This window comes from Tubulanus polymorphus, chromosome 9, assembly GCF_964204645.1.
Source record: "Tubulanus polymorphus chromosome 9, tnTubPoly1.2, whole genome shotgun sequence".
Lineage (NCBI taxonomy): Eukaryota > Metazoa > Nemertea > Palaeonemertea > Tubulaniformes > Tubulanidae > Tubulanus > Tubulanus polymorphus.
Window position 1 is genome coordinate 1931231 of NC_134033.1, and position 18394 is coordinate 1949624.

Sequence of the window (18394 nt, forward strand, 5' to 3'; positions counted from 1 at the left end):
TAAGCTCATTTTGCATTATCCACGCGGCAAAATAAAAAACGAATTTAGATCCAGGACAAAAGAATTCTGAGTCAGAGTTTATTCTCGAGTTCTGATTAGTTCATTTTCGACGATGTTTTGACGCTGGCATCAAATCTAAATGTTAAACCAGGTCCAAAGCGCTTATTATCTATAAGAACAGGAATGAAATAAGCTAAGACCGGTCCTAACTAAGTCGCAACCGCTGAAGCTAGGTTTAAAACTACGCGATCGGGTAATCCAGCTCGCTCCGGCTCACCGTCTGTTCGAACTGGTTCGTTCTCTCAGCAGACGACGGATGATGATTGTACGTCTGCTCACTGAAAGCTGCAGCAACTGATCGCGAGCGCAGCTATACGCGAACAAGCGCCGGAGTGTGTGAAGAGCCACATATTCAAATCACGAAACAGTAAACCAGCCTCTCGTGCGATGATCCACACTGAGTCACACATCCTATCTTTATTTCTGCGAATGTGTCTCATATTTGACCAGTCACTCACTCGCGGATTATACCATACACTCAACTTATGATTAAATATGTTTGACTCATTTCAGTTTCTATAAGATTGCATAGGCGTCCCGAAGGAGAGTGTGGGGGTAGCGGACGCACCCCCTTTTCGAGATAGCTAACTTCTCAAGATACCATGTAATGAATGTTCAAGATTTTTCTTGCCAATTTGAATAGACTTTTAACTCTAAATGATTCATTTAGAGCCTGGAAAATGTCTCCAGCTAAAGCCACCAATTTTCACAAAGTTTTTATGGGGAGGCCCACCAAACACTCAACATTGTGGATAGGTCTACTTGATTGGTGCTTATTCGAACCCCCCATGAAAATTCCTGGGGACGCCTATGGATTGAAGTCTGCCATTAAAAGGCTGAAACCAGTAGTGCAGTTTTACTTTATGGCTTCAGATTTGAAGCCAATTTGAAGCCAATCTAAGCTCATTTAGGTTCTTTCACCAATCTAAAAACTTAAGACCAGTCTAAGCTCATTTGGGTTCTATAACCAATCTAACAACTTAAGACCAGTCTAAGCTCATTTTGGTTCTATAACCAATCAAACAACTTAAGACCAATCTAAGTTCATTTTGGTTCTATAGCCAATCAAACAACTTAAGATCAGTCTAAGCTCATTTGGGTTCTATAACCAATCAAACAACTTAAGACCAGTCTAAGTTCATTTTGGTTCTATAGCCAATCTAACAACTTAAGATCAGTCTAAGCTCTGGTCATCTGAGAATAATAGCAGGTATTGTTGACACCTGACTGGTCAGCTCACTGGCCAGACAAACTTACAAGCTCAATCAGCCACCAGAGTTCTATGGGCTTTTCGTTACAATCCTGGTGGGGCAAGGGTTAGGATAAGAAAGCATTCTATCCAAATAGTTTTTATTTGCCCGACATAGCGTGATAGCCGGCATGTCGATGACGACGAGTTGGCAATATTTTCAGGCAATTGTTTTCTGCGTCTGCCGGTCAATAAAATAACCAACCAGTCACGCGAACGTTCTATTATCATCTGTATAACTGTAGGAGAGACGGAGAGAGTGAGAGGGGGATAGTGAGGGAGGGAGGGGGAGAGAGGGGGGGAGTGAGAGGGGGAGAGAGGGAAAGAGAGATAGAGGGGGTGATAGTGAGAGGGAGAGAGTGAGAGGGAGAGAGGGAGGGAGAGGGAGAGAGAGTGAGAGGGGGTGAGAGTGAGAGGGAGAGAGAGAGGGAGGGAGGGAGAGAGAGAGAGAGGGAGAGAGAGAATGTGACGTTGTGTCTAGGGTTGAAATAGCCGCACACATTAGCGACCAGGCAACAACACTCAGCGTAGAAACAGAAGAAACTGAATACGTTCTGCGACTAGATGTATAAATAACGACGCCGCAATTTCTGACGGGCTCCCGGGAGGATTCGATCCAATCAGTAGTTTCTAGATCCCCGACGATTGCTTGTCTTCTTTCTCTCGACGGTTTCCAGATCCCCCGAATATTCAACTATGGCGACGCTGTTCTGGTCGATCCGTCTGTTCCTAAACGACTGAATCCAAGGAGGTGATTCGATCCAATCAGTAGTTTCTAGATCCCCGACGATTGCTTGTCTTCTTTCTCTCGACGGTTTCCAGATCCCCCGAATATTCAACTATGGCGACGCTGTTCTGGTCGATCCGTCTGTTCCTGAACGACTGAATCCAAGGAGGTGAGAGCAACGAGGCAAGATTTGACATCTCGTATGAAAACACATTTTCATCAATTTCTACTCGTCTCTCGGCGCCCCGCGGATTAACCCTATCACAGCGAGCCCGACATTGACAAATTGTTCAATTTGTTCGTCGTCTTGTTTCAGAAACTAGCGGATAACCGGATAACTGGATAACCAGATAACCGGAGCGTGATAAATATACGCAATTATGCATAAATACATGAGAGTCAATCAATGAATGACATGAGAAAAAGATTGGGGGGGGGGGTCAGGTCAGAGGGGTTCAGGGGGGGGTTTAGGGGGCAATTACATATATCAATGCCTTTAAAATAAGCTTGAATGAACCGGAAAAGAATTTCCCAATTATGTACTTTGATTAAAACAAAAAATTCTGTTAACTCGATCACACAACTTTATCTGTACTTCAATTTCCGATTTCAATATCAAACCCTCTGTTTCACTCCCGGCAGGTGTGGTGGGTTTGTAAGGGACACCCAATCGAAAAATTCAAACGAAATTTACCAACCCAATAAATAACAGGGTCAATCCCTATTTTAAGATCAAAATAAGCATTTCCAAAACTGCGGAAAAAATTTCAAGTCTGGAAATGTGGAACTGAGTTCCATAGTTCAAAGTGATAACTGCGGAACTGGGACCTGGGAGTTCCACATTTCGAGCGTGTAACTGTGGAACTGGGACCTGGGAGTTCCACATTTCGAGCGTGTAACTGTGGAACTGGGTTTGAGGAATGAATTCAATTTGACCTGTTCACACGTAAACACGAACTAGACGTTGATTAGTCGTAGCTGGTAAAAGTCGATGTCACCTCGTTAACACGTGTAATTAACAACTGTATCTCACGCAGACGAGACAGAATTATCTCTACTTCATTTGACTGACATTTTACCATCCGTCTGCTGAGCGAACTGCTTGTCTGCTGTCGTTACATTTGCTTGATAAATGTGTCCGCTCCTCAATCCTCAATTTGTCATAGCAACTGTAAATTGTCTGCTCCTCAATTCTCAATCCCTCTGTTCCTCAATTCTCAATCCGTCTGTTCCTTTATTCTCAATCCGTCTGTTCCTCAATTCTCAATCCGTCCGTTCCTCAATTCTCAATCCGTCTGCGTTCAGAGTTAAATTCTACTTAACAACTACGGAGCTGGTTCCTGAGTTGAGAGTTAACTCTATCCTACAACTGTGGAACTGGATCCTGAGTTGAGAGTTAACTCTATCCTACAACTGTGGAACTGGATCCTGAGTTCAGAGTTAACTCTATCCTACAACTGCGGAACTGGATCCTGAGTTCACAGTTAACTCTATCCTACAACTGCGGAACTGGATCCTGAGTTCACAGTTAACTCTAATTCTCATCTGTGGAGCTGGATCCTGAGTTCACAGTTAACTCTCAGGGTTATGTTTGTAAATCCTCAACGATCGAAACTCTCAAGAAACGAAATGTTTGTTTTCTTGGTGAAGGTTAAGAGAAATTGTCATCGTTGAAGGAGAAATTCATATCCGGCAGATATCGACGTGAAGCGTCTGCTATTAACCAATCCATCAACGCGTCGAGTTAACAGCATCGGGTCTCCGCTTAACCTTGACACGAAACGCGGCCGGACGAGCGTAATTCGATTCATCGGGGAAATGATGAGAATTTGAGTAAGAAACGGAACCCGGGGATCGGCACGTGGGCCGAGCGGCCTCACACTCCTATCACGATGAATTGAAGTGTCTTATTCGAGGTTACAACGGATCATCGTTACATCCTCACGGAGATCCAGGGTCCCCCCCCGGTTTCGAAGAACTCTCTAGGTGCGCGGCCATTTTCCATCCGTTTACGAATTCCCCGCAATTCCCTGATCAAGTAGAAATCCAACTTTCCGCCCATTTACAAATCCCTGAGTTTTTCGCTGATTTTTCCATGTGTCTACACAAAATTCCCTGAGAGTGAATCGCAAAAATCCTTAGGTTTAAAATATTCCCAATTCATTCATTTTTCATTGAATCGCTTTTTGATAAAGAACCACGTGGTCAAGAACATTATCAGAATTCCCAGTTTTCCAATTTTTTTTGGCGAAATTTGTCAAATTCCCCGAATTTCTGATAGATTTTTCCGATCGCGAGCGGCGAATGACCTATCTATTCTGAATTTGAATATTCTAATTCTAATACGCCAGTATTCTACTATATTCTCTCTATACCAGGGGATCATCTGCGATCCGACCATCTCAAAATTTCTCTCCCACTTCTCCATGATTTCAAGCTTTTATTCCATGACTTGCGAAAGAAAATAAAATCCCCCGATTAGTCGCTGAAATCTCGGTGAACAAATATATTTCATCGCTTTTCCGCGCTTCGAAAAGGTAATCGTAAATTTTTCGTAACTTTTTCAGGACCGGCCGGACTGAAACCTGTCATGCCGAGATCCTCATGATAATTGATTTTCGTCCATAATTTAAAAACCACTCACATTCAAATTGTAAAATCTTACGGCGCGTTAATCGTAACTAGAAAGATATTCTAAGTAATGGTCTCGCGAACTGAAGATTAACTTGATTTCATTAGAATGCTACCAGTGCACAGTAGCGTCAATGGGTAACTCTTCAGTAGTCGGTCCATCATGAGCTCAAAGAGCTTGAAATATTGTACAGAGAATTCTCCAGAAATCTAAGGGAACTCAACCCCCCCCCCCCCAGCACCCCCCTTCGGAATATTGAAGGTGTTGTAAAATGAGATACAGCGACGAACCTGAAACACTAAACAGCTAATCGATTCGCGATACATACACCAGATGGCAGCACGTCCTAGTGTGGTAAAACTTACCTCGAACAGCAGCAGATGATTAGAACTCATCGCCTCGAAACCGTTTTTATCCGGAACGACCGATCCGAAAATTCGCTCCTAGCCAGATTAGTTGAAATCCGAGTTCTTCATAATTTTTTGAAAATATCGGAGCAAGTTTTTGAATCATACGTATTAATGTACGACAGTTAAAACGATGACACAAGCCGCGATCACACGGAGACGATTTGGCCCGAGCCAAATTGGCACGGATCAGACTCGGGCCAAATTTGGTAATTAGAGAGCGCGTTCACACGCAAACCATTCACTCGATACTCAACAATGCTTAAACAAAGCGCAGTGGATCATTTCCGGTGCCAGTTGCTCAAACAGGCTCGGGTCCATTTGGCACTCATGTGAACAGTTGTTCCGGGCCAAATATGGCCCGGGCCAAAAATGGTCGTGCGATCGCGGCTATAGAATATACATCAAAAAACATCGGAACCAAGTTCCCCAGTTGTGAGTTAGAATAACTTAAAACATTTTCATCGATTCTTGAAATTGAAGGAAAATCTTTGAGATTTTAATAAATACAGTTTTGACGGCAAAAAATCAGTTATATTTACTTTGCTAGTCAACAATTGGTCTGACTATTTCACATGGTTCACTAAAACCCGGATAATTTTCAAATGCCGAAACGCCGACATAAAGGTCATCCCGAGCCACGTGAAATAGTCAGACCCATCAACGATACCAAACTGTGCTTCCGGAATCAAGATGGCCGACTGGCGGCCACTGTTGCTCGCCAAAATCACGTTTTAACACGTTTTTCAAGTTTGCTAGGGAAATTTTGAAGACGCTTTAATCGACTTTATCAATTTCAAACCTCGAGTCAAATGTCCATCCTAACTATCATCGCAACTGCGGAACCTGAACCAGATCGACAGTTGTCGACCCGGTTTCACCAGTTGTGAGTTAAGATTTTTAACTCGTGAGTTTATTCTAACTCGGTCATTCGGCCCGACAACAACCGGGGGATGACCAAAAAAAAATTCGAAAAAAAAAAAATTCATCTTACCTCGGAAAATTGTCTAGATTTATTAATTCTATGTAGCTGTTGTAGACTGTTTAAGGTGCTGCTGCTGTTGTTGCTGGTACCGCCGCCGCCCGTGCTCGTGTTATTCTCGGTATCGGGGTCCGCGCACTCGGCGTCGCTGGTCGACTCGTTCATGAAACAGATCTGTAAGTTCATGCCGCTCTGCAGACGCGTTTGCAAGTTCGGTTTCTTGTACGCGCGTTCGCCGCCGTAGTAATCCTCGTCGGCTCCCATCGCCAGTTTACGACGGATCTCCTCGCGGTCGTTTCGACGCGACTGCAAAGTAGAAAGGAGAAACGTGAACGAATATTCGAGAAAAAGTTTATCTTCTGAGCGCACATTTTAACCCTTTCAGTGCGTCTACACCGCAGTGCGGTGCATAAATCAGTGACAGATTTTGCGAGTACACCGCCCTGTGGTGTATTGATGTAATTAGTAATTATTTCTCTTGAAAAATGGCAGCACCTGTCAAACATAGTGAAATACTAGTAACTAACGATACACCGCACCGCAGTGTAGACGCATTATAGTGGTATTCCCATTAATTAACAGACTAGGGAGGAATCTTCCAAAATTTTTAGATTATCTCCAGCACTATAGAGGATTGATTAGTCAACACTGAAAGGGTTTTAAGGGGATCTGAAAAAGTTCTGTGCAAAAATACAGAGAAAAGATATTTGACAGTTTTATATGACTTGCTATTGCCTGATTTTATTTCCTGAAATGCGTGTTGTTTTCCCTGACTTTGCTAAGAATATGATCAATACGCAAACTGTATGATAACGCTGATCTAGCGATATCAAAAAATCTTCCTGAGTTTTCCGTGATTTTTAGCATCTTCACAAATTTCTAAGAAATAAATTAATTCCCCGACTTTTTCGACAATTTCCAGCCGTAAGTGGCGCCACCCTGCCATACGGCCCAATTTGGCCGGACCAACAGGTTTCACCACGTTTCAAATTCTTTCCCCTACCAACTACCAACTTTACCCTACCAACATCCTCCCCCGCTAGGAGCCACCCGTCGATCGTCTTCCCTCACTCGGAGCCACCCTTGGTCATCTTCCCTCATTCGGAGCCACCCTACAATTATAGACGATAGATTAAACCCTTCAATCATCTTCCCTCACAGAGCCACCCTTCGATCATGCTCAATAGCCTACATACCATCAGACCTAAATCAGCTATGAAATGCCGCGACCTCAAACTATCCATGATAGTCTTAGAAAAAAAACATCGAATCCAAATTCAACTCATGATCGGTAGATTAGAATCTACAAGCATTTTTCCTGTGTGTCAGATAATCCAGACGCGTACACATAGAGCAAGCACACAGTGGTTTCAGTGACGTGGTATAATATTTAAAAATCGTCTAATCCTAGATCTCGCCTGCTACTCGTAAACAAACTGAGGCAGACGCGCGCGATCATACAATATCCGTCTGCTAACGAAATACTTCATTTACTAAATACTTCATAGTTTTCCTATCGCAGGTAAACGACTTATAGGGTAAGAACCGATAATATCATGACTTATCCCTCTGTTATATGTACACACGCCAATCTAAATCCGACCTACTTAATCCAAAAACTGGGTCAGAATTTCACCTCATATTTAGTACAGGGCACCATAGTTATTAGTACGTTGATAAGATTTCGATCCAGAGAGACTTCTGTATGGTCTGATTGTGTTTTTATCTGTTCAGTAAGGTCTTGAGACCAAAATATCAACAAACAACTTATCACTTATCAGCGATATTCATGGCCAATTTATCGAATTTGGATACGAATAATAAGCACATTTTGGAAGTGAGTTATTGTTCGAAAATGCTATGAAATCGTAAACACTTGAAATTAAGGTCCAATTTCCAAAACAAAAGACAAAAACAAAAGAAAACATATTCAACTCAATTTCTCTATGAATTCAGGTTATCTTAAATCTAAAATCTTTAATCTTAAATCTTTTTTTATGAAACTGACCAGCAGGTGATATAGAGTAAGAATTAAGCATTTCGTCTGAGATCGGTAGAGAATTTTTAAGCAGCTGCTGAATGTATGCGGGAAGAATTCACGATTAATTGTTGTAATATTTATACATCGGATACGAGAGGAAGTGATCACAGCGTGTTGTAACATACTGAATAAATACGTCTATATACGCAACACATATACATATAGAACGATGAATATACAACTGATTTATTCATTAGGGGACAGTATTCAGAAAAAAATACACAACCTGCTGCCCCTAGCACAGATTTTAGGGAAATAGCCAATCTGACAGCTTAAGACCAGTCTAAGACCAACCAATCTAACAACTTAGGACCAGTCGAAGACCATTTTAGTTCTATAACCAATCTAACAACTTAGGACCAGTCTAAGACCATTTCAGTTCTATAACCAATCTAATAACTTAGGACCAGTCTAAGATCAATTTAGTTCTATAACCAATCTAACAACTTAAGATCAGTCTAAGCTCATTTTAGTTCTATAACCAATCTAACAACTTAAGACCAGTTTAAGCTCATTTTAGTTCTATAACCAATCTAACAACTTAAGACCAGTCTAAGATCATTTTGGTTCTATAACCAATCTAACAACTTAAGACCAGTTTAAGCTCATTTTAGTTCTATAACCAATCTAACAACTTAAGACCACTCTATAAGCTTGGTTCTTAGCCAATCTAACAATTTAGTTAGTCAATTTATCTAACACTAGTCCAATAATCCCTGCAGCTTAGATTGGCTATAAAACTAAGATCAGCTAAGACTGATCTCTTAAGTTGTCTTTAAGATTGGCTTTAAAAATAAGCTTAGACCAGTCTTAAGCTGCTATAGAACTAGGACAGTCTAAGACTGGTCTTAATTTGTAAGATGGTCTTAGGTTATCAGTATTTAAGCCATGACTGGAGCCCTTTAGTTAGAATTTCAGTGCAGGTTCACTCATTGAAAATCAACTAGCTTTAGCCCACGAGCAATATGATTGAGTGTGGAACTGTGCACTCAGTTCCACAGTTCAGGTTATGTACCTCTAAATCGCAGTGAATCTCCTCCAGACCTTGTATCAATTTTTCGATATTATTTCGATATTGCGCTCGTTCGATATCGATAATTCTCAAGTCATCCATGTCTAACCACCTTCTACTCAACGTCGAGTCGAGATAAGTAAATTTCAGATCTCCACACCTTTATCCTACGTTTTAAACTATCCCAAATCTCGAGTTCCGACGTCACTCTTAACGGTTATCTCAGCGAACGTGAATCAATACTAACGACATCGCAATTTCAAATATCGACCGAGACAGGAATCATTCCTGGCCATGGCGCATATATATCCAAAAATTCTCGGGTCCCATTTACAAAGAAAATTGAGGGACTTTAGAAATATACACAGTCCGGTCCGTTGCCGACGACGAAACGGTAGTCCGTCTGCCTGAAAATGAAATGTTGGTCCCAGAAGACGAGTCAGTCTGCTAAGAGAAAAAGCTAGTCCGTCTGCTATGAGGAAATGCTGGTCCGTCTGCTAAGAGGAAATGTTGGTCCGTCTGCTATGAGGAAATGCTGGTCCGTCTGCTAAGAGGAAACGCTGGTCCGTCTGCTAAGAGGAAACACTGGTCCGTCTACTATGAGGAAATGCTGGTCCGTCTGCTATGAGGAAATGATCCTATGTTTATCCTATACGCACGGTGTATACAGTATTGTACTATTTTCCCTCAGTGTTCGTTCGTAGCAAGTGGACTTTTATTCACTATATACCTAGAACACAACACTTTCAAAAGAACGCTCGTTGTTTGTCAAAGCGTCGTCGTCGTCGTCTCGAGAGATCGGTCTCCGCGTCACCTAGTTTTCGAAAAACCTGTCGCTCTATGAAAGGTGGATTAGGTTACGAGAGAGAGTATTAAAATTCACCGATTCAACCGGTCTTGTCATACTACAATACCTGTATATCAGCCACGGGAATTAAACCTAACCCCCTCAAGCGCGCGTGCGCGATTGACCAGAAAAAGTTAAGCCACAATTTCTAAGAGATCGTTTCGCCCACATGTACTGAGGCCCACCACAATTGAGTCTTATGTAATACAGCCATAATTCCCTTTGATGAAATAGGATTAAAATCCATGTATAGGTAACAATTAAACCACTGCCCCCTCATACCCCCTCACATCCCCCTACCCCCCCCCCCCCCGGGGCCTTGAATAGTTTTACAACTTAATTTCTAAAGATGAATTATAGAGGATCAAGGGGATTTTAGGATTTTAAGAAATTTATTTTGACAGCAAATATTCAAAAGAAAAGGCTTTAAAGCAGATAAAAACTAATGGAGAATTTCTGACACACATCGGAAGCCTTTTTCACAATATTGTATGCTGTTTGTATAAGAAATGGGGCACTAAATATATGTTGTGCAGAAGTCTCATAACACCCCATCCCCCTCCCTCCCCCGGATCCATGCAAAAGAACAATAAACTTAAGTCTGGCTTTATCGTTAAGACCAGGCTGAGCAACTGTGCCTGCTTATAATCGCAAATTAGTTTTAAGACCAGCCTGAAACTTAAAAAAGCCTGAAGCCCAGTCTTAGTTCTACACCAAATCTACTTAAGATCAGTTTTACGATTCAAGACTGCTTAGATCTAAGTCTCTTACTGCTCCTAGTTGTGAACTAAAGACCACTTTGAAATTTGTCACATTCAGAACCAAACTTTGCTTAAATCTACTTAAACGAAGCCATCTGTATAACAGTTACTGTATCAGTTCACAGTAGTTACAAACTCTCCCTCCAGATGGCAGCAGCTCCTGGTCGCAAAATCATTCAAAGAAAAATTACCTTTTTTCGTTTTCTTTTGCGTTTCTTTTTCGGCGGCGGCGGCGTGATCGTGTACAGCGACGCCCTCGGTGGCAGGATACCCCACGCGCGTCCGAACGCCAGACGGAACAACGAAACCCAACGCTGTTCGTGGAACATCGTCGATATCGGAAAACGACGAAAACGTCGAAAATATCTCCGTAAAAAAACGCGACAGTTAGAAATATTCCTCGGATACGGGCGAGGAGTCGATGACTTCGACAGTCGTGACTTCAAATACAGAAGTCATAAAATATATATCACAGTTTTCGTAAATTATTTTTTGTAAAAATATGATTTTTTTTTCTATAAAGAAAAGATTCGCGGTCGCAGAAAAATGATTGGAAGACTGGAAAATTAGATCGATTTAAGCAGCATCAATAGCAACAAGTCGCATCATAGCAGCAGGTCGCACCAGAGTTAACAGAACCTTCGATATCCTGAGTTCCAACTAAATCCTAGAAACAGGACCCAGTCTTAAGTTATATCCAAAATAACGCTTAGTTTAAACCGATTCAAACTTAAAACTGGACTTAGGATTTAAGTCTCTGTTAAAAGTATACTTGTTAAACGCAGCTGAAGTCTTTCATTCTCAGCAGCACGATATATATATATATATATATATATATATATATAGCAACGGTTATATCCAAATAACTGCTAAAACAGGGTTTAAATCCTTTAAATACGATTTGAATCGAAAACTATCGATTCACTGGACTTCGTCACAGCACAATCAGCAACATTTAGTAAAACTAGTTTAAAACGAAATTATATAAAATAATCTATTATCAAATCCAGACAAATTCTCGGACGGTCAGAGTTCTATCCGTCTGTTGAGAAAATATCAAATCCGTCTGCTTCGATCAGGGCGAGATTCCGAACTAAACACCCGGATTCTACCGATCGTTGATCGACATTAGCCGCTTTCAGGGCCGAAAACGGTCGATGTTCATTAGGAATTCCGTAAACGCCCTAAAAGTCGAACTCAACCGACCGTTCGGCCACTTCCCGAGTTGTCGTTCGGTGGTTCACACCCGACGCCCCGCGATTAGATACTTAATCAGCCTGATTTTTATGATTAGTTCGTACCGACCGGTTTTCATTGTCATAACCGATGTTATTCCAGGCGAGGTCGCGTGGTGCGATATTCCATCGGCAAAACATCCGTACGAATCCTCGCGGGCAAAATCTCCAGTGATCTCCGAAGAAATTTGAGGCAAAATTTCTGGCAATCTCCGAAGAAATTCGAGGCAAAATTTCTGGCAATCTCCGAAGAAATTCGAGGCAAAATTTTCGGCAATCTCCGAAGAAATTCGGGGCAAATTTTCGATAACAATTCGCGCGAAATTTTATGCTAAAAGACTGAGAAAAGTCAGTCTGAATTTAAGCAAAACTTTCTAAAAGATCGGGCAAATTCTTCATCCCCGAATTCTTTGATGGATTTCAGTTTAATGCGAAATATTGCTAGAATATTCAAAGTTTAAAATTTCACGCGCAAACACACCGTAAAAATTCGACGAAATCCGCAATCGGAAATTTCTGGCAAATATTCAAGCGCAAATTCAGAGCTTAATTTCGAATAAAAAACAACGAAATTCCTACGATGCGAAAACGTTTGAGAAAATTGTCGATGAACATTCCATTTAAATAATCCATCAATTTCGCTGCGATTTGTTAAAAATACTGCGTTATAAAAATCTCCTAGAAAAATAACTCTGTTTATCCGCGAAATATGTACTCGACATTTCAAACCGATTTAGCAGTCTGGGACGGTTTTCATGATCGCGGTCCCGACAACAATGAGTTGCTGCTATCGTTTGTTGTTCGTAGGTGGCGCCGTCGAACACCGGCCGCGTAAGGCACATTAGTTAATCGTCTATTTATAAGTATTGCTTTTCCGAGAATGTTTTCACGTCGGCCTTGACAACCGGGCGCGCGGCGGTACGGGTAATTGTTTTTTCGCGCGATCTCTCTCGCGGGGTCGTAGCCGGCCGCCAGCTACGTGAAGAGTTTCCGCAAATTCGACGAGCCGATAACAATAAACGACCATCCTCTATTAAACTACGGCGGGCATATTCACCGGAATCGATCGTCAAAATCGTAATCGATTTACGCGTTCGTTTCGGCGGAAAAACGATTCGACACCGTTCCTTTTAGCGCGCGATTCGAATTACGAATTTCCGATAAAAAACTGAGAATAAACTTTCTCTAAATTTCTTCGTCGAATTGAGACTTTTATCTTCCTCAGAAACCTGATTAAAACAAAGCCGCTTCACTTGTTGATTTCCTTTGGGTTTTCATTCTCAAAAAAAAAACCTGTCCCACATTCCCATCAGAAATTCCACTGCGCCTGAAAATCGTTCAAATCCCCAACCTGTCTGTTTCAAGTTCCGCAGAAAATTCCATTCTCGTCGTTGATTTCAAAATGTTCCATTTTCACTTTTCGTTCAAATCAAACGTGGCCAAAAATCTTCAGAAATTGATTGCAAAACGTTTTTTTTTTGGTTTTCCTCTTGAATCCGTCTGCTGAACTGTCTGCGTCTGCTCGCGAACTCTCAATCCGTCTGCTCCATCTGAATTCTTTGTTTCGCGGTTTACGGATGTCGTGAGTCAATACGATCTCGACTCATCAATTCCCTTCATTTAATCACCGGATCCTGCTGCTGCCGCTGCTGCTGATGCAGCAGGTCGACGTGATGCTGACACTTTCATCCCCCTGTTCCCTCTCCGGCGTGTCTCATACCGATATTTATAGCCACTGACAAAACGTTCGCATTAAGATCTACTCAAAATTCGTAACCAAAAAAAGAAGAATCGATATTTTGACACACGTCGATAGAAGCTGATTTCAGAGTAGAGATTCAGAAATCTGAGTAATTGGAATAATCATTGATGAAACACTTTAGTAGTATTCCTGATAATGAGTATAGGAGAGTCAATATGTTGAATAAAACAACTACTAGCTCAAGGAAACATTTCTGACCCCCTTTTCTTTCATTTCTTTTCTTTCCACTTAATACTTCATCAAATTTTGAAGTCACATTTTGACTACATGCAACCACATATGAGTCATTAGCTTATGTCCACGTCCAAGCGGTCATCAGGTGACCACCACCGATGTGGTCACCTGAAACAAACCTTAATTGACGACCAACTAAACGGGACCGCTGAAAAGTGGTCCTAAAAATGACCACTATCGCCGGATGACCACTAAGATGTCAGACCAGGAAGGTGTGGTCACTCATCTGAAAGAAGAATGACCATTCAATATGTGGTCAATCGATGATCACTTCTAAAAAGTAACTGCTTAGATGTGGTCACTCATCTGCCCACCTCAAGTGACTGCATAAGCTTTGGTCATGTTAACAGATAAATGACTACTCCCAAACAGTGGTCATCAGTTAATTGACCACTCCCAACAGCGGTCATCAGTTAATTGACCACCTCGAACAGTGGTTAGAACTTAACGATATCTAAAGGTGAATTTACTTCGAAAATGGTTTTTCAAATTATGCGTCAACGTGTCCTTCAAAAAATCAATTATTGTCAGATCGATATCGCAGTTCTTCGGACTAAAAAACAAAACTCAAGAATCATTTCATAATCGATTACTCCCAGGTGATGCTGACCTCCGTGAATCTGTACCCGTTACCCCTGACAGTTGTGACCGGGACGACCCGTGTTACCCCGCGGGCTGCGATTATTGTTTGTACATAGTTCCAAGGTTAAGATTATGATCGGAATTAATGGTGTTTATGCGTTGACGACGACATGATGACAGCTTCCTCCAATAGATGGCGATGACTTTCTAAAATAGATTCCCATAAATTCATCGCTTCAACACTAGATGGCAGCACCATCTTAAATAATCTAAGCAGACGGACACGATGACAGCTTCCACCAATAGATGGCGATGACTGTCTAAGATAAATTCCCATAAATTCGTCGCTTCAACACTAGATGGCAGCACCTTCTCTCAGAATGCAAGCAGACGGACACGATTAGTACTTAGATAAGCCGATAGATGGCGAAGTGGTGCGATGAGAGGAAGCAGACTGATTTATGGTAAACGACTCCCGTCGCGAGACAGGGCAGTCGTGCGTGGTAGTCGTGGTAACCGTCACATCGCAACAATCGTCTGCTGATAGAGGGAGCCACCGTCCGTAAATCAATCAGCAAAACAAACTGTTGATCGGTCGAAGCGTGAACCAGACTTTCCAAATAATCCATTCATGAATCTAATCAGAATAATATCGGAGGGAAGTTTTTATATAACGTCCACAGAATGAGCTAGCGTGATGAAAGATATTTCTGTAAGAAGCGCAGTCAGGAAAAAGAAAGATCTGCCCTTACAAGATATTTCAAACATTTCTGGTCAAAATTGAGAGGAGAGGCGAGGAGAAAGGAGAGGTGACAAGAGAGGTGAGGAGAGAGAGGAGGGAGTGAGGGGAGAGTAAGAAGAGAGGTGAAAAGAGGAGGGAGCGCAGAATTCAGCCGTAGTTAAATTAACAAGTACCAATTATTTTGAGTTACGAAACGGCAAATTTCGAAAACGTCGAATAAAGAGGGGATTGAAATATTGAGGTAAAATTAAATCTGTCATTGCCTCACATTTATCACGTTTTCCTTCCCTCGCACAATATAACGACCAGTTTCTGTTGGTAGTTTGTCGTTAGAACATTTGAAAATACAAATCATAACTGTAGTTGCCGAATCAGAAAAAAAATGAAAAAATAGTGCTTTAGACACCAGTCTGATTTACGTAATCGATATGTTAAGCATTTGCTAGAAGGGGTAGAAGGGGAGTGTATTGACCGCACTAGACATGTATGGGGGGATATAGTGAAATAAATGAGACAGGTAGGACAGGGGGAGGAGGGTTTGTGGATTGAACACTCAGGATGGGTATAGCCGGGGGAGGAGGGTTTGTAGATTGAGCACTCATCAGGGTCGGGTATAGCCGGGGGGAGGGGGGTTGTAGATTGAACACTCATCAGGGTCAGGTATAGCCGGGGGAGGGGGGTTTATAGATTGAACACTCATCAGGGTCGGGTATAGCCGGGGGGAGGGGGGTTTGTAGATTGAACACTCATCAGGGTCGGGTATAGCCGGGGGGAGGGGGGTTTATAGATTGAACACTCCATCAGGGTCGGGTATAGCACAGTGTACATATAGACTTCTGTCACTCTATTGCAAACATTTCCACATGCAACAGAATATTTTATACTGTATAAATTCTCGAGGGTGTCGTTAGATAATTCTGCTAAAATCATCCGAGGTCGCGTTGAAAATTCCATTACACAAACAAATATTGGAGCACAGCTGCGTCTAATGAGGGGTAGGGGGACCTTGAAATCATTTTCAGGACAATCAGAATTTCTTTTTAAATTTTGAAATCTAATCAAGGGTAGGGTGACCTTGAAATATTTTTTAGGATAATAAAATTTTTTTAAATAATTTTGAATCACGGGACCTTGAGATCATTTTTAGGACAATCAGAATTTTTCTTGAAATTTTGAAATCTAATCAGGGCTAGGGGGACCTTGAAATCATTTTTAGGATGATAAAATTTTTCTTAATAATTTTGAATCAGGGGTAGGGGGGTTAGGATAATAAATTTTTCTTAAATTTTGAATCAAGGATAGGGGGACCTTGAGATCATTTTTAGGACGATCAGAATCTTTTTCTAAAAATTTTGAATCTAATCAGAGGTAGGGTCACCTTGAAATGATTTTCAGGACAATCGATCAGAATTCTGTTTTTTGCCTCCCACATGAGGGAAGGGACTAACGTGTCAACAACACGTATAAACTAGCATCGACAGCCTGATAGATCGATGTACCTCCTCCTCCTCGGGGAACACGCGGATATCCGGAGATGGGAGACACACGAATCTAATCCGTAATAAACACATATTTCCCTAGTACGGTAATCCATCCACGCGTTAATGATTGACAGGCAATCATCACGTAGTGGTAGTAGTTACTCTCAACTCGCAGTGGTACCGCATAGAGACTCTGAGATATCAACAGTTACAGTACGGACTCCGGAGTCCGGGACACGCTAATCTATTCGTAAAAATGGTGATCAAGATGAAATGTTAGGTTTAAGAACCAACTCCAGGGGCCGGTTGCATGGTCATGGCCAGTCTAAGACCAACTTAGTTCTATAGCCAATCTAACAACTTAAGACCAGTCTTAAGATTTAAGACCACTTTTTTGACTTAAGTCACGACTGTGCAACTGGCCCCAGGGCCCAGTTCCAAAGGCTTAAACCAGCCGAATACCATTTTGGGCCAGTAGCCAGGACAAGTCTTATACCAATTTTCCTTAAAAAAAACGTGTTTCTGAATTCAATTCTCCACTCCAGTCTTCCCTTAGAAAATCAATTTTTTAATACTTTTACATACGTTAAAATTGCTCAGAAATTTAGAGTCACCCTAGAAAATTCCTAGCAATCAGTTTGACAAGGTCATCAGAGAATGGTAGCTGGTATTGTTAGTGAATAGAGTCACCTCACGCCTGACTGATCACCTATCACCAGCTATCTGACAAACTTACGAACTGAACCAGTCACCACAGTTCTGTGGTCTATTGGTAGAACACAGGATTTGGAACTCGGGGACCCAGGTTCAAATCCCAGTGGTGGCTAAGATTAGTGTGAAGCTTGTCCTAGGAGTGGTACAAAGGACAGGGCCAGGGGTATTTTGAGGAAAAAAATGTTTTGCCCTGATTTTGTCATTTTCGCAAATTTAGGGAAAGACAAACCCAGTCCGGTAAGGGTTAAAACAACCTCTGAAGGACGGGTTTTAATACCGAGCGTCGATACTCGGCAGACGACTTACCCAGATAATCCTCTGTTCATCGGTAATGATCGTCCAGCGACGGTGCCAGAACTTGAAATTACCGTTACGACTGTACATCATTTTAAACGCACCGCTAACGCCACCTGGCGGTGACGACGATGCTCGTGAAACTAGACGCCTAACGTTCGAACACTTTCACGATTTCGTAGTTGATGAACATTTTTATATCGAACAACATCACGACCGTGAAAACCGAAACTTTTTCGCTATCTCAAAAATTCCTTTCGCCGAAAAAAAATAATCCGGATTTATCTCGATATGTCAATATCGATATATCTATATAAGTATATATTTCTCGTAATCCAATTAAGAGTTAATTACGTTAATTACCGGACGACTTTCGGGGGGATAGCCTAGCGAACAATTCTTGACCCATTTTCGACCGAATGGGAACAGGTCCATGTAAAAACTCCGTACTCAGTTTTGTCTATCCAAAGTTTCCGCCCAATTTGGTAAAATCATATTCGAATTAACGGGCAAGATTTCAAAAACCTTTTCATCTAGATTTTTCAAATCAGTTTTCTATGCTAACCGTGTTTCGACGAGAATGAGAAGCTTTTCCGGAAATAAATACGTCCTCGGAGACAAGGCCTCGCTCT

General features: G+C 41.7%; 1 protein-coding gene across 1 annotated transcript in view; it reads right to left on the reverse strand.

The window, feature by feature from the left end:
- The window catches only part of LOC141910976 (uncharacterized), an 89289-nt gene that overhangs the window by 22401 nt on the left and 48494 nt on the right, over nucleotides 1–18394 (reverse strand). Inside the window, exon 8 of the mRNA XM_074801885.1 lies at nucleotides 6070–6363. Coding sequence (XP_074657986.1) covers nucleotides 6070–6363 — 294 coding nt within the window. The remainder of the gene's footprint in view (nucleotides 1–6069; nucleotides 6364–18394) is intronic.